The sequence below is a fragment of the Babesia microti genome, chromosome II (assembly GCF_000691945.2).
Source record: "Babesia microti strain RI chromosome II, complete genome".
NCBI classification, from domain to species: domain Eukaryota; phylum Apicomplexa; class Aconoidasida; order Piroplasmida; family Babesiidae; genus Babesia; species Babesia microti.
Genome location: NC_027206.1, coordinates 777,305 through 798,701, shown reverse-complemented (window position 1 = coordinate 798,701; position 21,397 = coordinate 777,305). Strand labels below are relative to the sequence as shown.

Sequence of the window (21,397 nt, the reverse complement as noted above, 5' to 3'; positions counted from 1 at the left end):
TGTATAACGAATTATAGGTGTGAAAATGAGCTCGGCTGACCTCTCACCCATGTCATTCCGCTTTGATGTCACTGATGACACTTCAAACCAACGGAATGTAAGGGAAAATCCACAAATATCTATGCCAAAAATTCTAAAATCATTTGACCTATCTTCTTGGAACCATTTTTTCCCCCCTTCACCATCACGCGACAACACTAGATTTAATAGGTCACATCCCAATCACACCAATGAAGTTTCATCACGAGCGGATGCAGAAGTAGGTTTCGAACAAATTCTTCAAAATAAATCTCCCAAGCATTGCTTTTCTGGCGCTAAAAATAGGGTACCAGTTACTTATGGTCGAATTGGTGATACTGGTATAACAAATTTGGATCCTCGATCATGGAATATGTCGACTACGAGAGATGCAAAATTGAGGACGCCAAAAGGGCTGAAATGGCCACTTTTTTTGGCGTCCAGGGCAGAGAAATCGCATAAAAATTACGTAGATTTTGATGTATTCGCCAGCTCCCCTGTGTCTGCTGCTAGGATTGATATGCTGTTTGATGAGAATCTCACAGATTCTGACCTCAAAACTTCAATTGATGGCAAGGATTCAGACTCTGAGGAGCACCTATCTGTTATAAAACAAAATGTTTTGTCACTACGTGAGGATTTCAATATATTACTACACGAGTTATTGGGTAGAAATAGGTCAAGCAAAGGGGATAAATGCATTGCAAATGATAACAACGATTTAGGTTACTCATTTGGAAATGATCCTATTTTTGACGTTTCCAGTAACTCATCTCGATCTCATCAACCCCAACGCCATAGCCACTCTAATTCACATCAAAATGAGTTAATTAATGGACAATATGACCAACAACAGCAGTATGAAAATCATACAAGAATGAGTCCATATCCAAAATATGGGTCAATTAACAATGAAGAAGGGTTTAGAGCCTCGGAAATATCCACCAGATTAACACCAACTAGGAGTAATATTGTCGAAAGTACATTATCCCCTATTCTCCCTTCCAGTTCACCTAGTAAACAAGTGTCAATAGAGTCGACCTCATCCAAAGGAAGGAGAAAGAAGGGTAGGGGGGCTTCCACACCTTTTAGACATATTCTTAGTGATGGTACCCCTTTGGCACAATCTTACCAGGATATGAACAAAGTTGATACGCCTAAAGATTTGTTTAAATCAAATTCACCCCGAAGCCCAACTGGAATACAATTTCAGCACCATTCCAACAACTCTGATCATGAAGGATTATCCGTAGGTTCTTATAGGCTACCTAGATTTGGGGCTATATCCCCTGAAGAGCCTATGGACCCTGAAATTGAACAAAATGATGTGATACATGTTGAATCCCCAATAACAGACGATGAATCAGAGCCGCAGATTGAAATTAATTCGCCTACAACTTTATCCCATCAAATTAGTCAAAGTATTGATATGTCTAAAACCCCAAATAATTCGAACGCTTCTGATGTAACATTTCATAATTCACCTTTAAGCCGTTCTAATGACACTATTATTGAGAATGACATTGAAATTATCGCGGAAAAGACGCTAGAAATGGCAACAGATATGCAAGGCAACGAAGGAATCGATAATGAGCTACCGTCCTATTTGGACGTCAGCAATTCGAATGTTGACAATAACAATTTGGATGAGTTGTATGATAAAATGGATCAGATAGTGGAACAAGATGTAGATGCCATGTTAGGAAATCCATTAAATATTTCACACAGAACTTCGCCAATTTCCAATAGAAATTCCCCTGTCACTTTATACACTTCACCTACTCGACAATCAAAGACGCCAGACAGGGCCGTTGCCATCATATCTCCTTCTAGGCCCACCGTATTTCTGGATAGTGCTGGTAGATCTCCGGCCAAATTTGGGTTATCCCCAGGCAAAATGGTAGGGTCACCAAATCTATCAACAGATACATCTCCATCATATGGACAACGTAAAACACGTTTGAGATCAGTAAATACACAGACGCCGTCTAGAAGTGTATCTCGCACTCCTACTAGGGCTGCAAGTGTACAGACAGAACTAGCTACGCCCAAGAGCTTAAAGTCAAAATCTACGAAACGGAAGATTAATTACTGGACGGAAGCCTTTAATTCTTCATACAAGGTTCCCGGTGCACATGATACAAACGATGGGAAAGGTCCTTCTTCTATTGATTGGGATGCTGAGGCAGAGGTATGTTGTGTTGAGTTTGAAATTTGTTTTTTTAGATCCCAACACAATAATTGTAAGAATGTACCTAATAATATATTCTATAATTATACGTTTTCCCTAATTACATTTTAATACATATATCTTATTATCTATTTGTTCACTATTATCAATGGCATATTTTAACAGTTACACATAATTAATTGATAATCCATTAAATTGCTTTAAAATATTTGCATTTTCCCTATGTTAATAATTTATTTCAACAATTACGATACTTATTCTTAAATGCACAATTAAATAGCATACTTTCATTTTTGTTTATCATTAATTTAATATATACAAATTAATTCAGAGCTTGAAACGCAACAGCCGCTATCCACAAAGACTACGAATCCCTAGACTACAGCATTGGAATGCAGACCCTGCTGAGCCTATAGACATGACCGTCCAAAATGTGATTAAATACAGTTTAAACTATATGCCTTCGCATAAGAAACAAGTTAGGGTGTCTCAGGGTCCAAAATTTCCCCGTGGAAAAGCTTCGCTATACACATACACTCAGATTAGGAAAAGGGGCAGGCCTAGGAAGTATCCGATTGGACAATCGACTGTTACACTGAGGCAAACTACGTTTCCCCTGCAGAAAATTCATGGCGACAAAAGTTACATAAAACCAGGATACGTTGCCTTGCTTACTGCTAGCGGGAAAAAGATATGCTACAAGGCGGTGTACAAAAATACAGACGACGCTCCCGATGATATTGACGGAGTTAGTGTCTATCCAATTGTTATGACCTCCGTATGCCGTACTTCACTACTAGTCTTCCCCAATTGCGGGCACATCAACTTCGGGGAATCAAGCGAGATATTCTTGTGTGGCTACGTATCTAAGGGGACAAACATCCAAATACAATCGTTGTACGAGGGAAAACGCACTGATTTAGACCTAAAAGCTAGTGACACTTTTTGCATTCCTCCCAACACATCTTGTCACATATACAACAAAGATACGTAAGTTTCACCTGACTTAGAAGCGAAGGGGCCCAGATAATTCTGATCTTCATAAACGTAGCCTAGTACAATAACGGAGCCACGTGAAATTACTGTATACTTTTACATCAACAACAATTCGCATTGGAAAATTTTCAGTGTTTTTTGAACAACCTTTGCACTTGTACGTATCACTTGTAATTTATAGCCTACATTATTAATGAATTACGAGCATACAACAAACGAGATGGAATGGTAGAATCCTGAGTGATTGCATAACTGTATTCGTAAATTCTAAATGTAATAAATCATACCTTCGCTCAGTGTACCGTCTAGGATAATATTCAATCCATTGATGACGACGAGTGATATTTTATGATCAAGCGATTTGGCATAATTAATAGACGATATAAAATCTTTTATCCCATAGATGGGTAATATTCGCAGCCTCGAAAGTGTATCCTTATAGTCGCATTCTTTAGGTAATTGAGATATCACCAATTTAGGATAGAAGGTTTTGATAGTAATATATATTACATCACTTAATGGATGTATGATGAGTGAATTTGCAATAAAACTTGACACTATGTGTTCAGATAAACACACATCTTTTGTATCATAGATATTCAGTTGGTTAGATAACAGTCCTCCATTGAATAACTTATTTACACTAGATTATAACACAAACCCACTTAGCGCTGGTAGATTTGAGTATGTATTCGGATGACAAACGCAGTTTAGAATTTTGTGATATTCGGTCGATTATATGGAGATGATCATCTAATTGATAAGTACAGTGTGCTTTATCTAACAAGCTCTGATATTCACGTTTGAGCTGTTCTACACTGGGGCGTTTTAGCATAAGTGGGTATAATATATTTATTGTGCTCATGGATATTGATTGGCACAGATATGATAAATTAGTTAATTAAAACAGAGTCTAATGGATTCTAAACCTGTGACAGACTATGAAATACTGAAACGATATCACCAGCTTATTCCGGAGGTTAGCAATCATACATTACATTAGTTAGTATTACATTATAGGAATAATTTGACTCATTTTGGCTTATATTCATAAAAAATTCAAATTAAAAATGTTAAATAATAATTATTTGATTGTTTTTTTTCTCGAGTTTCCATTTTAATCGTTACAGACACATCGCTAGTTCATATAATATCATACACTGCTTTCATTTGCATTTAATGTAGAGTGATGGCTCATGGGAAAGCTCGCTTGTGGAAAAGTACCACGAATCGCTATTCAAGGAATTCGCCATCTGCGATCTTAGCCACTACAAAACGGGTCAAGTAGGCATTTTAGTATGTAGATTGGCATCAGGTGGCGAACCGAGGTGGAGGTTATAAGGGGAAAGGGGGAAAAAACATGTGCCTCCAAGACTTGCGATGAAAAATACCCCTTATTCACCTACCAAGTGACATTCAATTATATCGAACAAAATGTGCCAAAGAGGGTAAACAAAATTATATTCATAGAAAATTTCTAGGAAAAATTTTCTATGAATATCATGAAACCATATATATAACCCAGGCGCTAGTGAAGGTGCGAGTCTGTGATAAATGTGCCAAAAAGCTCAACTACAAGAATGAGCATAAATTATTGCACTACAAACACTGAAAAAAACATTAGAAAATACACTGGCAATGATAGAACAAGTATTAGCAAAGTTTCCTCTTGAAAAGCAAGGGATTCTCGATCTCACAGACATTTTGACACTTGTTAGTGAATATCATTCAATACGCCACGTAATACCCATCTATAGTCTAGGCAATTGATACTTTGAAAAATAAACTACAATCACTAGTGGCGTTACAACTTGAGTACATAGAATTTTTAAATGTTAGTGATAGTTCAGATAGTTAAAGGGAGGGAAACCGTCAAAATTTGAACTGGAAACGACGCTAGCTGCTAGGCGACTTTTGGGTCTAGCAAATACAACTTATGTGAGAGAGCCTCAACATAGATAAGTAAAGATAAGTTTGACAGCGTTCCTGCGGTAGTTCGGCGCCGTTCAACGCATTCTGATGTGGTGGAGTTGTATAAGAAGATTGAAGAGATGTCAATGCGAGTGAATGGCGGAGTTACGAGGGGTGAATTGATTGAGGAGGGGTTAAAAATTGTGGGACAGACGGGTAATAATATTTTGACAGAGGGGAGGCAAAATTAGCAGTACTGAAGCATTTGAAGCTGATTGTTATTGGTGATGTATTATTGACATAGATAGGGGGGGCACAATAAGGTTGGCTGGTGAAGGCAAGGTGGCATAGGTCATGCAAAGAAGGGAAAGTCTAATTTTCAACACCATAATTGCTGTATTCTTAACATTTTTAGCTTTCCCACAAATTACATTTTGCTTTAGAATCTCTTCTACCTTCCAATCTTACCCGCATAGTTACGGTGACAAGTTTAATTTGTTTAGCAAACTTACTGCCAAGGACAGTGTAGAGCTGTCCCATTTAAACTCGCGCAAAGTGTTCCTTACGGGACAAGTTGATGATGAGTTAGCACACAAGATCACCACGCAATTGATACATTTACACAATTTGAATTCGAGTGAACCAATTAAGTTATACATTAATTCTCCGGGCGGATCAGTCACAGCTGGTAAATCACACGTTCTTAACCAATCATTTTTAGTCAATTTAAAACTTATACAGGATTGGCCATCTACGATATAATTAGGGAAATAGGATTGGTTGAAACACTTTGCCTGGGTCAGGCAGCTAGCATGGGCGCATTTTTACTAGCAGCTGGAGTCAAAGGCAGAAGGAGCGCGTACCCTAGTGCTCGTATTATGATACACCAACCAATAGGCGGAGCTCACGGTCAAGCTACGGACATAGAAATTCAAGCAAACGAGATTCTTAACACTAGACAATTTTTGAGCAGGCATCTATCATATCTAACCGGTAAATCACTCGCAGAGATTGAATCGGATTGCGATCGGGATTATTTTATGAACCCTACAGAAGCTTTAAAGTACGGCATCATTGATAAAATAATCAGCACCGATACCAGTAGCATTTTAATTGATTCAAATAATTACTTGATGCCATGAAGAGACTAAATATAAATTGCAACATAAACCTCGCAAAAGTAAAGAAAACCAACCTGAAAAAATTATCCCACTTAGTAAGTATCGGAGAATTTGTGAGACTCAAGGCCAAACAATTGTTCAAATTCATCCGTGAGGTTGTAATTAATAAGTTAAATTATGAAAACAGATTTGTCTCATCTACCTTCGAAGAGATAATCAACAGTTTCAACTCATTTTGTGACACTTGTGACAATGAAACAAATAAAAATAGAGAATGGAAAGACACAATAATCACACTTCAATCGCTCTACTCACTTTATATACGCAACTACGTTAAACAACTACGCGCACTTTCATATTGTAAGGCTTGTGTATTCCTTGCCAGTGACAGTTATCATCACTTACAAGTCATTTATGTATCTGTGCGTATGATGTTATTCATACTAAAAGTTCTTACATGGGATAAAACTATTTTGGAACCAGTGATTATGTGTGGAATGATTGGATATCCCAATTATCTGAAATTTTTCTCAAAGCCATTGAATTGGATAAATATATTTGAATTTGTAAATTCTTATCGCTACATAGGCAATAATACCTGTGAGAAAGTTATACATCAGCGCAATTGTTGTTGGGTTATGGAATCCCTTTGTAATGCTTTACTAAGGTGTACCATTACATACCCTTGGTTCAAATTTAAAAATGTCATTTCAACCGTTTTTTCAGACTACAATCTTGAATATATCCCGGCAAATGTATCAAAACGCGACATTGCCAATGTGGCACGATTCATCGCCACGTTCAACGAGAAACACAATGTAGAAATGTTGACCAATATCAAAATATTCATTCAAAGATCTGTTGATATATATAAAGTGTTTGAGGCAGACAGTAATTGTTATGCATCGTTTAAAGAACAGGCGGTGCAAGACAGGCACTCTGCTGCTTGGGGGATACTTGACACAATGCACCTTACCGGTATCTGCGTGGCTCTAGATGAGAATTACGGCGAGAGAGAGAATTTGATCAAGTTATGCAATTGCTTGGAGGTTACATTGGGACATATAACTAAACTGGAAAAATTGAATATATATAGAAATTTAAGCTATTTATTGAAGAATCGCTACAATGTTTGGGTTGATCAAGATGTGATCTCCACACGCGTTTTCGGTGAAAATTCTGTACAGGTAATGCGCACTTCGAGAATCCCATTTTGATACGATGCCTTTACGGTGTTGTCAAGAGCATTGTGCGGGAGCTTGAAGCGACGGTAAAAGTAGCCAACCTTTCGTTCTCGAATGTGTATATCTAAATTTTGACCATACTTCTCATATAGTTCCTCCTTAGACCTAGGGCCTACGTCACTGGTGACTTACCGCAAACACAAACTTCACCTTCACCAACCTCCAAATCAATATCTCCCGCCACAAATCCGGGCAATTCCATCAACAAAACGATCTGCTTGACGTCATTGTCGAAAAATGTATCTATGGTTGGGAAGAATGTTGGATTTTGAGGCAAATCCTTGGGAGCAGTAATTTCGATCAGGCTGTTAGGGGGGACAACGGTTGTAGGCTTGTAAATTACCGATGGTTTCTCGACGTACTCTACTACCTTGGGTTTTTCCCCATCCACAACCAATTCATCCTCGTTGTTACACTTCAATATGCAGCTCATATCCCTAATTATTTATAAATTTGTTATATTTATATTTGTATTGTTGTTGTTTTAGTTGGCACGTCCGTGTATTTAGAAGTGGTGAGCACACATGTGCACACAGCAATGTGCATCATTCGACTTAATTACATGTAATTGACTATATTATTTGATATTTTTGTGCAGTGCATGATAAACACAATTGAGTTTGTTATGCCACATTCCACATCTTCCACATCTTCCACACTCATTATGTGTGGCCCATACTCAACGTGTATACAGATACTTACATTGTATATTTTAAGCTATGGATTGACTTTTTACTATTAAAAAATTCCCTAACTTCCTGTAAATAATGGATGTGTATGACAATTTCATGTCATGGGCCTAGGGAACATTCCACATTCCTATTAGTACTAGAATTAGTGTTAATTAGTTTTCTACTTTTAATATATTGAAGATTAGACAATTAGAATATATTTACCTTATCTATGAAATCTGTTACACGGCCCAGCAGTCAGACAAAAACGATCTCGTCTACTCCTATCACAGCGGGATCTGCTAAACATGTTGATATAATTGAGGATGGGCCGACCGTTTTTATGGAAATTGTACGCTAGCACTTTATATAAATATAAAATTACTACTCGTGTTTATATAGAACAAATTGCAGGATCATGGAATCAACGTTTTAGACATTATCAAACTTAAAAATAGTGGTTATTGCACCGTGCTATCTGTCATCCAAACTACCGTATATCATAAAAATAACATAGAAAAGAGAATTGGCAATGGTCAAAGGACTCTCCGAAATTAAAGTGGATAAAATTGTAGAGGCTGCCCTAAAGATTGAAATGTGTAATTCGTTCATTACGGGAATACAGTTACAACAGCGTAGAACCAAAGTGCTCAAATTAACTACTGGTAACACAATAGTTACCTAGGTAGTAGTGTGTTAGATCAGGCTTTGGGAGGTGGAATTGAAACTATGGCCATAACAGAATTGTTTGGTGAGAATCGGACTGGTAAAACCCAACTATGTCACACCTTATGTGTCACGGCTCAGCTCCCTTCTTCAATGAACGGGGGTAACGGGAAAGTAACTAAATGTATGTATATAGGTCTGTTTTATAGACACCGAAGGCACGTTTAGACCGGAGAAGATTATAAGAATTGGGGGTCGCTATAACATGGATTCCGAAATCGTTCTAGAGAACATTTTATACGCTCGTGCATTTACGCATGAACACATAATAACGTTACTTTCAACAGCTGCATCAAAGGTAATATAGCCATTTACTTGTATAGATGTGTGAAGATAACTTTTCATTGCTCATAATCGATTCCATTATGTCCTTATTCAGAGTTGATTTTGCTGGAAGGGGTTAGTCATTTATTTACGTAGGCGAATTGGCTGAGAGGCAGCAGAAACTCAATAAATTACTTTCAGGGTTATCTAAACTTGGGGAACAATTTAATATTGCCATTTTGTTGACTAATCATGTAATTTCAGAACCCAGCGGAGCAATGTCATTTGTGTCAAATCCCATCAAACCAGGTTGACATTGATGCTTATTTAGCCGGGGGACATGTACTGGGCCACGCATCAACATTTAGGTTGGCCTTAAGGAAAGGAAAGGGGGATCAGAGGATATGCAAAATTTACGATTCCCCCAGTTTACCAGAAGTTGAATGTATTTTTCAACTGTACTGTGATACATCTAATTTAGGACTGACAGTGGCGTTGCAGATGCACTAGATTAAATTGAATACAGTTTAACGGTAATTTCAGATTATTTTTGTAATTCTTTCCGATTAGTGATAGTGTCGTGATTACATACTATTATCTATATCAGTGAGTAGTAGATATGCATATTAATATATAGTAAATATGATTTAATATAATAAGAGTGGTTAATTTGTCAACTATTATCAAATAAGTATATAAATATTGGAAATTAAAACTCACAAAAATGCGTATTAGTCACAATAACTTATTGTTAGTAACATTTTGATATATTAATAGGAAAACACATAAATCTATATGAATTTTAGATAATAAGAAATAGTTTCCATACTTCGCTATCAAAAAATTTCAAAACCATATAATATACGTAATTTAATATTTAAAAATCGATGAATTAATTCGGAACAATTTAATGCCTCATAGAATTGACATGTTTGGTTAAATAACCATTATAAATTATACGATTAAATACCGTAGAGATTATGTAATATTTCAAATAATTGACTCAAAAATTCACAGTCAAACTAAAACAAATCTGTAATTATCAATTTGCAATATCATTATTAACTATATACAATGATTAACTTAATTAAAACTATCATGCCTATAATAACACATAATCTATATAATATTTTAAATATAATCAACCTAACATTAAATAAAAATAATTAGCAATGCACAGTCAAAATTTCGGGCTAGAAATTTTTGGCAATTTCTTCAATCTTGTTTATAAATTTTGGTGTATCGATATTGGAATCCTTGAGTGGATTACAAATAGCCTTACAGTACAATTTACATATTGAATCACATAGCTGCATGAATGGCTAAATTACTTCACGGATGTTTTCCTTTCTAGTATTTGGGGTATCTTGTATTATGGCGATAATTTTAAACCCTGTTGCTCCAACGTATGCGTACACCTCATGTGTCACTAAATTTGAAAGAGCTGGGCAAATTAACCCTAGATACGGGTCAAAATCTACGGAATCCATATTAGAATTGTCGTTTTGTTCATTTAGAGCAGCCCTTGAAAGTACTAATTGTGTCTAAAACTCACACATCTCCTCGATGATATCTATTGATGCCATTGCAGAAATTTGAAGGTCCAACGCATTCGCCTCTCCAAATCCTTTCAGAAATATTGGCTGGTTCTATGTAACTCACTACTATACCTTGTTATTCAGGATACATATATATGCTAGCCCACCATAATCCATTGTTGCTAGCACTATACTCGGGCGTACTATACCCTAATGTATTAATATATGGGTTATAACATAACCATTCGTTATGATTAAGGCATATAGACGCCTTATGTATAGGTTGAATTCGATATTCGTTGATAGTATTGAAGCACCTACCAGTATTAGGGACAGTTACAGAGATAAAGCACTGCAAATCAAGCATCTAAATGAAATTAGGTACAGTTTCCCAATGAACCCAAATGCCTTGCTTGTTGAGAGGCACAAATTATCATTTGGAGAACATTTTTACCAGTATATATCGATAATTACGCCACTTTTATCGCTTTTACTAATGACATCAATTCCTTGCTATCTGTTATACTATAATTCACTAGTTCATCATGAAATAGCCACTTTGTCATTAGTGGACATAGCACGATATGTCAATGGACAAGCACCTAAACCCTGTGATAACATCATTGCAATTTACTACCTAAGGAAATCGTGGAATCTCAACTTTTTGTACAGAAAATTTGCAGCTTTAAGGTCAGATAGTCTGTTGGTTGCCCTAATAGATTGTCATGATAAAAAGGGTTTACCAGTGGAGCTGGAAAAAGCATTATTGCTGGATGGAATTGCAATACATTTTTACAAGTTCACCAGCGACAATGATGTATCATATGCTCAATTAGACAGTAACTTGCAAACTACTGAGTTGATCAATCAAATTAAAAAACTTATTTAAATTATTGTAAACTAATAATTGCAAATTAGTATATACATATTAGTAAATTAGTCTAAAATATCGAGCAAACAACAATATTGTTATATAAATAATTAATTTAAATAAAATAATGAATTACTCTAGTTGTTTAATTGTTAAAAAGAAATAATGGCCTTTCTAATACACAATTTCAAATTAAACAAACGATTAGGAATCAATTTAATGAGATAATTATAGTGAAATCAGCCAGTTGGCATAGTTGCGATTAAAAGTGTGTTACTACACCCTGTGATTTTTACAAAATAAATGAAATCATGTATTATAATAATGATTAATCAGGGGATAATGTAACCCTGCATAATTTCATGAGCCATCAGCAACCTTATTGACGGAATATCTTGCTGGGTGAAGTCAAAACGCCTTTGATGTACCACGCAATGAGCGTATTGGCACATAAAAACGCCACAATCGTATCCATTTTCTTGCAGCGGTAATTCACTAGGCAACCTACTATGATCAAAATTCCAGTCGTCAAGCAATAGATTTTTGTTTTTTTTATCCTTATACTCATCCTTAATATACCTTTTAGCCACTTGGAACCACAATTCGTTTCCCGAACCACCTAGTGAGTCTAACATCAGTATTTGTTTCCCACTGGCCCTCATATCAATTACCCCTAGGGCCCAATGAACTTCCGATACATGAACGGGTACAAGTAATATATCTACGGTAAAAATATCAATCTTCTTTCTTTTTGTCCATCTTTGCACGGCGGAATAGTTATAGCCCCGCCCTGATCCGGTCAATGAAGGAAAGAAGAATGTATTGAATATATAGCATTTTGGAGCTTTACCAGCTGCATAGTACTTGTCGTTTTCTATCTGCAACATTGACATGTAGAAGTTGATTACTTCATCATTTAGCCAATTTCCTTCATGCAAACATTCAATATTTTGTCTAGAAATATCGAGGCCAAATTTTGAAACCAATATCTCATTACAGTCACCAACTGACATTTTTTCGATTACAGTATCTATCAAATGTTTTGGGAGTCGTTTCTGAAATTCCAGACGGTTGTAATTTGGGGTTTTGAATAGCGAATTTGACGAATCTGCGGGCCAGGGCGATTCTATATGTTCAACTTTTAGATGAAATTTTAATGATTTTTTGAGAAGAACTGCCTTCTTAATCATGTGTAATGCCTCTGTAACTTGGCCATATCCCTTTCCTCTAGCGCTCATAATACAACCTATATGATCAGCATCATTTTTGTTGCTAGAATCAGATTTGGATAACCTAGAAATGCAGTTGGTCGATTTAGACCTCCTTTTGACAGATGTCATATTATTTTTAATGATGAGAGATGAAATATCATCCATGTCATGGATAACGCCTATCCAGGATGAGTTGCGACGCAATTTAAATGGGGTGCCCATTTTAACTTTCTTTTTTATGGCTTTAGCCACTTGTTTGGCTTTGGTAATGTTCCACAGCTTCTTGATCAAAGGCCATAAAAATTGCATTATATAACCATTAGGTGGGGTTTAACAGCTCTCACCTTTCTCTTATGGGCTCACACTACCGTTTTATTCCGAGGTATAATTGGCCAAAATGGCCAATTATACCCCTTTTTATAGCAATTATTGCTATGGAAATTAATTCCTTGCAACAATTTTGCCTGTCTAGACTTACATTCATCACCCCTCACCTACCAAATTCTTTAAATAACAGATTCCGTCAACCATTAGGAGCTGGAGATCATATTATCAACTCAAACGATTACACGGAAAATGCATGGAATGTACTGTCCAAACTTGGCGATATAAGTTCAAAGTATCAAAGCGCATATGTAGAAGCTGATACTTTGCTTTTGGGTATTTAAGTTGATAAATTAGGATTATTAGATGATGAAAAGGACAGTATTTGCATGCGTGCCTTGGAATCCATTCCTGTAGATACGGAAAAGCTTAAGGAGGATCTTGAGACACATCTGAAAAGACAACCCAAAATGTCTGGAGGTTTCGAACAAAAGGTTCTAGGCAGAATCTTGCAAAATGTTTTGGGCACTAGTAAGAGGATTAAAGCTGAATTTGGAGACGATTACATAAGTGTTGAGCACTTGCTATTGGCAATAGCTGCCGAGGATACAAAGTTTATGCGTCCTTGGTTATCGCGCAATAAAATATCTGTTGACAGGCTGAAAAAGGCCATTCAACAGATTAGAGGGAAGAGAAAAATTACTACAAAAAATCCCGAACTTGTAAGTTTAGTTGTTTTATTAATTAATGCAGTTAAATGTGTTCATTGAGGAAAATTACGTGTTTGTATATTAGTAAATATTGTAATGTTATTGTGGAAAAGCGAAAAATCTATCATTATATAAATATAACAATTGTTATGTATAAATACTGCAATTGTCAGACCACAATAATTATTATTTCACTAACATAGTCCATGAGGGCACTGGAAAAATTCAGTAGAGATCTTACTGCTATGGCAAGAGCAGGAAAGTTAGACCCTGTGATTGGTCGCGATAAAGAGATCAGACGGACCATAGAAATTTTGTCACGAAGGACTAAGAACAATCCAGTGTTACTGGGTGACCCTGGTGTTGGTAAGACGGCAATTGTTGAGGGGCTGGCCACTAGAATTATCAGCGGCGATGTACCAGATTCGCTTCGAGATAGACGGATAATTTCATTAGACCTAGCTTCACTCGTGGCAGGTAACAGAGCGTCTAATTTAGGCACTCAATATAGAGGAGAGTTTGAAGAGAGATTGAAGGCGATTTTGAAGGAAGTTGAGTACTCTCAGGGGGAAATAGTGTTATTTATTGATGAAATACACACAGTTGTAGGGGCAGGAGATGCACAAGGGGCCATTGATGCGGGGAATATGCTTAAGGTAGCCATAAATTTATAAAATTAAAAATCACTGACGTGATTTTTAATTATCATATTATTGCACAAGTGTAACGTAGCCTATGCTTGCACGCGGAGAATTAAGATGCATAGGTGCAACAACCGTCCAAGAATATCGTCAAAGAATTGAAAAGGACAAGGCACTTGAGCGTCGATTCCAACCAGTTATGGTATTTGCAGAGTATATCCAGGTCGATCAACCCAGCGTTGAAGAGACAATATCCATTTTGAGAGGGCTGAGAGAGCGCTATGAAGTACATCATGGCGTTCGGATATTGGACTCTACGATAATTCAGGCAGCACAACTATCGGATAGATATATAAGGTATGACTTGTATATTAATTACTAAATTATCATTTCAATGTTTCTGCATAACTTGACGTTATCGATTAGAAACCGATGCGTAACTATCCAATGATGTATATCTGGTTAAAAATAACCTTACCCTTTAGTGTAAACGTTATAATATGTAAATTGTACCAGAACAATATTTGTTTAATATTGAATATGGTTGATATGCAAATGAAATAGTCAAAGTTGAATTATCTGATAGAACTTGTTAATTCAGCGACCGATTTCTTCCAGACAAGGCGATAGATCTTATAGATGAGGCTGCTGCTAGGCTTAAAATACAGTTATCCTCAAAGCCGATCCAACTAGATCACATCGAACGTCGTTTGCTGCAGCTTGAAATGGAGAAGATATCTATTGAAACAGATCAAAACCAGCGTGGTAAATCATCGCAATTCCTCTTCTCCGGATCGGCAGAAGTGGATCCGTCTAGACTATCGGCCATCTCTGTCACTATGGAAAAGCTGACAAAGGAAAGGGTAACTAGCAATTGATCTCAGGACGAACTAACAGAGGCCTGGATGGCAGAAAAGACATTGGTAGATGCGATTCGCAATGTAAAGGAACGCATGGATGTTGTGAAGATTGAGATTGAAAAGGCAGAAAGGGATTTTGATCTTAATCGCGCAGCGGAGCTGCGATTTGAGACCTTGCCAGATCTAGAAAAACAACTTAACGAGGCTTCCAACAAATACCAGGAACATGTGGAGCAGATTGAGGCCAAGGGTGGCCAAAGGTTACTTCGCGACGAGGTAACTAGGGAGGATGTGGCAAGTGTCGTGTCTAGATGGACTGGAATCCCGGTTTCTAGACTTGTTAAATCGCAGAGGGACAAGATACTACATTTATCAGATGAATTGCATAAACGTATTGTGGGACAAAATAATGCGGTATACCTTACACTTACTCAGGTAGACATTATCACCCAATCTGTACAGCGTTCTAGGGTGGGTATGAACGACCCTAACAAGCCAATTGGGGCCTTTATGTTCCTAGGACCCACTGGAGTGGGTAAAACTGAGCTTTGCAAGGCATTGGCGGAGCAATTATTTGATACGGGTAGGCGGTTTAAATGGACACATATTTAGTCACTTTAATAGTTAAATAACCCGCTGATTGAATTGTGTTTAAATATGAGATGATCATTATACCCAACAAAAACGGGTATATATTGGTCATTTTCACTTGTGCTTTGTAATTATTTATTGTACACAATTCTATTGATTTGGTTCACCCTGTATTATTTAATCGGTTATATATCTTCATATGTATGAATATCATGATGCAATCCACATGCTACGCCTTTACTGTTTTAAATAATCGATTTATAACTTAGAAGATTCAATAGTGCGTTTTGACATGTCAGAATACATGGAAAAACACTCGGTTTCTAGGCTAGTTGGCGCCCCTCCTGGCTATGTCGGTTTTGAGCAAGGCGGACTGCTCACAGAGGCCATAAGACGCAAGCCTTATAGCATAGTTCTGTTTGACGAAATGTAAGCGGGCCTTTTAATGCAGTGAGAAAGCACATCCGGATGTGTTTAATTTGATGTTACAAGTGTTAGACGATGGGAGACTCACGGATTCTACCGGGTGTAAGGTCAACTTTTCAAATTGTTTGATTGTGTTTACAAGCAACTTGGGCAGCCAAGCCATATTGGACATGGCACATCTGCCAGATAAGAAGGTGGAGATGAACAAGTAAGCCCCAATAATGTAGTAATGTAATGGGAGCGGTGAGGAAGTCATTCAGCCCCGAATTTTTAAATAGGATGGATGAGTTTGTCGTGTTTGATGCATTGACTAAGAGCGGTGAGTGGGGGGTTATTATTACGCGTGTGATGGTTGTGTCATTTTTATCCCCGTTCTGTATATTACACATATGAATAATTGTTATTATGCTTTAAACCGTACATTACTAGAGTCCTCGTGGCTTTAATATACTCGTTTCATATTTTAAAACTTCTACCGTTGAGAAAATTTAATAATTATCCTGTACTGGCTAACGCAGAACTCAAACAAATTGTAAGCATAGAGCTCTCAAAACTGGCAGATAGACTATTAGATCGCAACATACGCATAAGTGTCGACGATTCGACCATGCAGTACATAGCCGATATAGGGTATGATCCAGTGTACGGAGCCAGGCCGCTTAAACGTACAATACAAAGACAGCTAGAGTCTCCCCTGGCCAAAGGGATTCTCGAGCAAAAGTTTCAGCCAGGAGACTCTTTACTTGTCTCCCATGACATCAACAGGGGCATAGTCATTAACAAGCGATAATGCGTCCTTTTCCACTCTGCCCCTTACAAAGGTTATGGAATTGACAAATCTCGGTTATTCAAAGCTACAAAATTTGGCAGCAATAAAGTTTAGAATGCAGCACATAGCTTGTAGCATAATTTTATAATAGCACTACCACTCGTAATATCCAAAGTTCATGTATAGCCAATAAGTGATATGACAAGCCGCCTACAATTAGTATATGATCTGTCCAACCCAAAAGTCATATCTACACAGTCCATCTTGCATTGATTTTCATGCCCTTTGGGGAGCAATTAATCTCACTCGACGGGGATTCAGAATTTTATGATGGAGTAATCTGCGTTAACGTGTAGAATTTTCTCCTAAGACACCTATCGCGTCAGTGAAGAAACTATGGCATACGGTGGCATTTCTGCACAAGAATCAGTATATATCAACTTTACAAAGCAATGGAGTCTTATTCCCAATTTGATGCACAGCCAACGAACGTCGGTAGAGCAACAGGGGGCCGGCACACAGACAAGGGGTATCTCACAAATAGTGGAATTCTAAATCTACAAACTTACGCCAGGTCAGCAATACAAACACCTCACGCATGTTAAAATAAAAATTGAGCTACATTACATTAAAAATTCGCGCCTTCATGCGCTAATAATATACATACTCCAACACAGCAAAGCGGCCTAATACAACGTCTAACTAGAAAGGGCTATTCGATTTTGCCTGCAACCTTTTTGTGCGCTAGAGAACCAACCTGAACAAAGACAGGGTTGAGCCACTCGGGTTGGACGGCCATATTCCCCACCTCACACCTGTAAAGTATGCAGGCGTGCCTCGCATCAGCGAGGGTTTTATAGTGGCTTAGACTGAAGCCCTTGGTCTTGAACTTGCCATTTTCCCTCCACTGGCACCTCCAAAGCTTTCTTGAAGCATCAAAGTAGACGCCAATTGGCAGAGGGCCCATAGGAACTAGGGCTTTCTGGTTTCCAGAGTTGTTCGCATAGTCGATCGCCCCGGGCGATTGCTTCTTGGTACGCTTGACCTTGGTCTCCTCAAAATCAGTGTCAAAATCGTACTCCTCAAACTCCTCATCTCCATGTCTCTTCTTCAGCGATCTAGACATCCTAGCACTCCTGGGGGACGCCCTCTTGTCGCCCTGCTTCTTGGCCTTTGACCTGGTCAGAGGGCTGCCGCAGTCAACATTATAAAGCATCCATTTTCTGTGTTCTTCAACGGGCTGATGCTCCTCCCAAGAGAATGTTACATCGCCGCTAGAAAATGATGGGGAGACGAATACGGACTCGTCGGCAGTACCGCTGTCAGATATGATGCGCGGAGACAAGACGTCATCCAAGGCGGCTTCGTCCTTTCCACACGATGGCCCCCAAAAGTCCAGTTCCGTGGAGCAGTCGCTGTTATGACAGGCATCCCAGCTCCAGCACCATTCGTAGGCCTCACCGGCCCTTTCCGCTGGAGAAGATTTGTCTTTTGGCGCCGCGAGATCCTCCTCTTCAATTTCCTCGAACACAGCTCCCAGGGTGTCGGAGAGCTTGTGACCGGCTTTGGATACGTTTTCCAGTGCGTTTTCCAGCGTCAGGTACACCCGCTCAATGGCATCTCGTGCCTGTTTGATGTTGCGTAGCCTGCGCGGAGAGTCGAACGGGAGCTTGCGTCGGATGGTCTGCTTGAGGGTTTCACAGCTCTTTAGGGCATCTTTGAGTGATTTTGCCGTCAGTCCGGCCATACCAAGTAGCTTCTTCGCACCACCTCCCCTGCTTTTCCCCCCCTTGGCCTTGCTCTTGGCTGTCATATGGGTCTCCATCACAGCAGACTCTTCCACCTTGGTCTCGAGGAAGGCGCCATCTATTAAGCAAATGCCTGATGTGGAGAATATGCCATCCAGCAGCAGTCTGGTGCCAACGCCTGTATAGGCCATCACGCCATCTTTGTCCAATATGGGAATTACAATAGTTCCAAACTGCCCACAGGAAGAGCAGTAGCACTTGCAGCCGCTGCCGGCGACTTCTGCTCGCCTTGTACCTGTAGGAGCGGCTATCGGTGGTTGAGTTCCGTTAAGATGACAATTGACAGGAGAGTTGTCATTGCTTGCACTCGCGTTGGTTGAAATATTCAATTCAGATAATAGAGACTTGTCGTACGATTGGGAGCTGGCATAGGCAGTGAAGGAGAGTTCTTTGTCGTAAGATGCACAATACTCGCAAGACATGGAATTATCTGCGCCCTCTTGATCGTGGACGTGGCCGTGGGCCCCTGTTGTAGTGGGCGTGATGGTGGCTGCGTCTTGCCCAGACTTAATGGTAAAGGTGGAGAAAAGCTTTTCTGGTGACGCATACTCGTTTTCCCAAGCCTCGATTTTTAACTGCCCATATCCACCACAAGCCGAAGCGGGAGTGGCGCGGCATTCCTCCCTCTCGCACTTTAAGGGCGTGTGAGGGGACGATCCCATGGCCTTGAATACAGCGCTGGTGTTATGGTCAGGATAGCTGTCCGACGTCAAACAGCTACCAAAGTGGCCATGACCACCAGAATCGCCGAGCGATTGGGCCTCAGTCATATGTTCCGTGTATCTCTGCAGTCTGGAGTTGGGGCTGTTGGAACCGCTCATGCCATCATTCTCTATGCCCTTGGAGCATCTGTCAGCATAAAAATTCCACCAAACCGGGAAATTGAGCCGTGAAGCACGGTTACTGTAGACGTGCGGACTCGAACCCCCGGAATTGGAATTAGAGTTTGTTTCGCTCAAACCGCCCAAGCCAGCCATTAGGTTTACATTGCCCGAGGGTAGACCTTGGTATATGTAGTAGTCGTTTGTGGCCCTTGGGGACATGAACTCGAGGTAGGAAGACAGAGAGATCAGGGCATTCTTGAACAGCAGATTGATTGTGTTAGGCGTTATGATTGTAGGTTGCCATAGGTTGTTGACCAAACACGAGCCCCTTAGTTCCTGATCCACTCCCTGCTTCACGTAAACCAGGCACAGGAGGATGAAGGAGTGCTCTATCCACAGGAATCTAAAATTCAAGTAATCATTAACACATACAAGGCTTCTCTCTATCCTTTCCACAAGTGCCTTAGCATGTGCGTTAATATGCTGTATATAGTCGCTAAAGTCCCACTTGGTGACCGCACAGGGTAGGGGGCTGTTTCGGTCAAAGGGCACAACGCCCCTTATCACCTCGTTTCTGTACTCCAATTGCTCCCTTGGATCGTGCCCTGCCCGGATCATGTCTATGAATGACTGGCTGCTGCTGGGAATTGGCGATGGGCCTTGCGGGCCGATGGTAAAAAATTTGGCTGCGCCCTTGTACCACACAATGTATACATCTGTTGGCTTATCAGATTTCTTTTTAGTATAGTCCGCATTTTTTCTCTCCTCAAATTCCTCCTGGCCACTGATGTTCATGTGGCATATGTTTACTATGTCTCCTTCTGCACTGGGCGTGCTGTGGTAGGATAAAGATTTAAGCTCTGGGCGAATTTGCTTTAGGAAGTATTCAACTGGCGCACTATTGCCGTTGTTTTGTGGTGTTCTAACATCAGTAAAGTATTTTGTAACTAGTTGTGCCCCGGGCAATTTAGTCGCATGATCTTCCGACTTAGTATCACTGCCACTAATGGAAGAGCTTGCTGTATCCTGTTCTGTCGCTACAACGGGAACCTTTCTACATTTGCTTTCCCTCCTGTATAAACCACACCAGGTATCCTTTTTCAATCCGTCGGCCTGCCCCTCTCCACCAGGACCACACCCAGCGTAGATGAAGTAGTCCGAATCCTTGACAGCGACGAAAGGGCTCATATCGGCAGTGAGGCTGGCGACAAGTTTTTGCCCTGCGCAGTCGTTGCTGCCGCCTTCACTACCACTGGTAGAAGCGTGGTGGAAGTGACAGGTGCAAGGGATAACTGCATTGGAGGAAGAAATGTCAATATTCCTTCCCACATCTACATTGGTGCAAATTATGTAACACTCCTCGCTGTAGCTGGTATTGGCACAATTGGGCCAGTGGGAATCTTTGCGAGGGTCCGTGAGCGGAGAAGTGAGGAATTTAAGAGTTCTGGCAAACAACTCGTTCCGAGAGACCAGTAATCCCGTTAAAGCACTGGTTTCCATCGGGAATCCTCAGTTCAAACCACAATGTGTGATGGCAGTTTACACTGAAAATAACATGAATATGTGAAAGTGGGGCGCATGAAGTGTGCATGGCCATGGGGTACCCTTAACCAATAGCTTTACGCTACAGCTACCCCGACTGCTAATATATCCTAACTTCTAACGCACAGTGCAGATTCCTA

General features: G+C 39.4%; 13 protein-coding genes across 13 annotated transcripts; 7 read left to right on the top strand and 6 right to left on the bottom strand.

The window, feature by feature from the left end:
* Positions 1-25: 25 nt before the first annotated feature.
* On the top strand, positions 26-3,265 carry BMR1_02g02206 (conserved Plasmodium protein, unknown function; the record flags this gene model as incomplete). Its single annotated transcript, XM_021481546.1, has 3 exons — positions 26-2,209; positions 2,541-3,199; positions 3,220-3,265. The coding sequence occupies 3 exons, from the start codon at positions 26-28 to the stop codon at positions 3,263-3,265; spliced, it is 2,889 nt and encodes a 962-aa protein (XP_021338176.1).
* A 104-nt stretch (positions 3,266-3,369) lies between these two features.
* On the bottom strand, positions 3,370-4,070 carry BMR1_02g02205 (hypothetical protein; the record flags this gene model as incomplete). Its single annotated transcript, XM_021481545.1, has 4 exons — positions 3,370-3,387; positions 3,408-3,472; positions 3,493-3,848; positions 3,871-4,070. The coding sequence occupies 4 exons, from the start codon at positions 4,068-4,070 to the stop codon at positions 3,370-3,372; spliced, it is 639 nt and encodes a 212-aa protein (XP_021338175.1).
* BMR1_02g02200 (Folate-sensitive fragile site protein Fra10Ac1) lies at positions 4,122-4,817 on the top strand (the record flags this gene model as incomplete). Its single annotated transcript, XM_012792753.2, has 4 exons — positions 4,122-4,184; positions 4,391-4,489; positions 4,510-4,653; positions 4,731-4,817. 4 exons carry the CDS (start codon positions 4,122-4,124, stop codon positions 4,815-4,817), a joined length of 393 nt encoding a protein of 130 aa, XP_012648207.2.
* A 653-nt stretch (positions 4,818-5,470) lies between these two features.
* On the top strand, positions 5,471-6,258 carry BMR1_02g02195 (ATP-dependent Clp protease, protease subunit; the record flags this gene model as incomplete). Its single annotated transcript, XM_012792752.1, has 2 exons — positions 5,471-5,804; positions 5,858-6,258. The coding sequence occupies 2 exons, from the start codon at positions 5,471-5,473 to the stop codon at positions 6,256-6,258; spliced, it is 735 nt and encodes a 244-aa protein (XP_012648206.1).
* A 407-nt stretch (positions 6,259-6,665) lies between these two features.
* Positions 6,666-7,454, top strand: BMR1_02g02190 (hypothetical protein; the record flags this gene model as incomplete). The annotated part of the gene is made up of 1 exon (XM_021481544.1): positions 6,666-7,454. The coding sequence occupies one exon, from the start codon at positions 6,666-6,668 to the stop codon at positions 7,452-7,454; it is 789 nt and encodes a 262-aa protein (XP_021338174.1).
* BMR1_02g02185 (small heat shock protein HSP20, putative (HSP20)) lies at positions 7,379-7,914 on the bottom strand (the record flags this gene model as incomplete). Its single annotated transcript, XM_012792750.1, has 2 exons — positions 7,379-7,593; positions 7,614-7,914. 2 exons carry the CDS (start codon positions 7,912-7,914, stop codon positions 7,379-7,381), a joined length of 516 nt encoding a protein of 171 aa, XP_012648204.1.
* A 29-nt stretch (positions 7,915-7,943) lies between these two features.
* BMR1_02g02180 (hypothetical protein) lies at positions 7,944-8,144 on the bottom strand (the record flags this gene model as incomplete). The annotated part of the gene is given in 2 exon segments (XM_012792749.1): positions 7,944-8,034; positions 8,044-8,144. Coding segments are annotated over 2 exon segments (192 nt in total).
* A 240-nt stretch (positions 8,145-8,384) lies between these two features.
* On the top strand, positions 8,385-9,657 carry BMR1_02g02175 (Meiotic recombination protein DMC1 homolog; the record flags this gene model as incomplete). Its single annotated transcript, XM_021481542.1, has 9 exons — positions 8,385-8,504; positions 8,555-8,647; positions 8,670-8,817; positions 8,838-8,992; positions 9,015-9,176; positions 9,202-9,277; positions 9,299-9,451; positions 9,474-9,600; positions 9,624-9,657. 9 exons carry the CDS (start codon positions 8,385-8,387, stop codon positions 9,655-9,657), a joined length of 1,068 nt encoding a protein of 355 aa, XP_021338173.1.
* BMR1_02g02170 (trafficking protein particle complex subunit 2-like protein, putative (TRAPPC2L)) lies at positions 10,336-10,857 on the bottom strand (the record flags this gene model as incomplete). The annotated part of the gene is made up of 4 exons (XM_012792747.1): positions 10,336-10,452; positions 10,474-10,676; positions 10,698-10,791; positions 10,813-10,857. 4 exons carry the CDS (start codon positions 10,855-10,857, stop codon positions 10,336-10,338), a joined length of 459 nt encoding a protein of 152 aa, XP_012648201.1.
* BMR1_02g02165 (hypothetical protein) lies at positions 10,931-11,569 on the top strand (the record flags this gene model as incomplete). Its single annotated transcript, XM_012792746.1, has 1 exon — positions 10,931-11,569. The coding sequence occupies one exon, from the start codon at positions 10,931-10,933 to the stop codon at positions 11,567-11,569; it is 639 nt and encodes a 212-aa protein (XP_012648200.1).
* A 314-nt stretch (positions 11,570-11,883) lies between these two features.
* On the bottom strand, positions 11,884-13,071 carry BMR1_02g02160 (sentrin-specific protease 1; the record flags this gene model as incomplete). Its single annotated transcript, XM_012792745.1, has 1 exon — positions 11,884-13,071. The coding sequence occupies one exon, from the start codon at positions 13,069-13,071 to the stop codon at positions 11,884-11,886; it is 1,188 nt and encodes a 395-aa protein (XP_012648199.1).
* Positions 13,072-13,115: 44 nt separating this feature from the next.
* BMR1_02g02155 (ATP-dependent Clp protease ATP-binding subunit ClpB) lies at positions 13,116-17,104 on the top strand (the record flags this gene model as incomplete). Its single annotated transcript, XM_021481541.1, is given in 13 exon segments — positions 13,116-13,422; positions 13,444-13,808; positions 14,000-14,273; positions 14,295-14,452; positions 14,529-14,639; positions 14,661-14,794; positions 15,039-15,300; positions 15,322-15,711; positions 15,733-15,880; positions 16,158-16,317; positions 16,340-16,522; positions 16,542-16,633; positions 16,833-17,104. 13 exon segments carry the CDS (start codon positions 13,116-13,118, stop codon positions 17,102-17,104), a joined length of 2,856 nt encoding a protein of 951 aa, XP_021338172.1.
* A 691-nt stretch (positions 17,105-17,795) lies between these two features.
* BMR1_02g02150 (AP2/ERF domain-containing protein PFD0985w) lies at positions 17,796-21,215 on the bottom strand (the record flags this gene model as incomplete). Its single annotated transcript, XM_012792743.1, has 1 exon — positions 17,796-21,215. One exon carries the CDS (start codon positions 21,213-21,215, stop codon positions 17,796-17,798), a length of 3,420 nt encoding a protein of 1,139 aa, XP_012648197.1.
* Between the last annotated feature and the right edge of the window lie 182 nt (positions 21,216-21,397).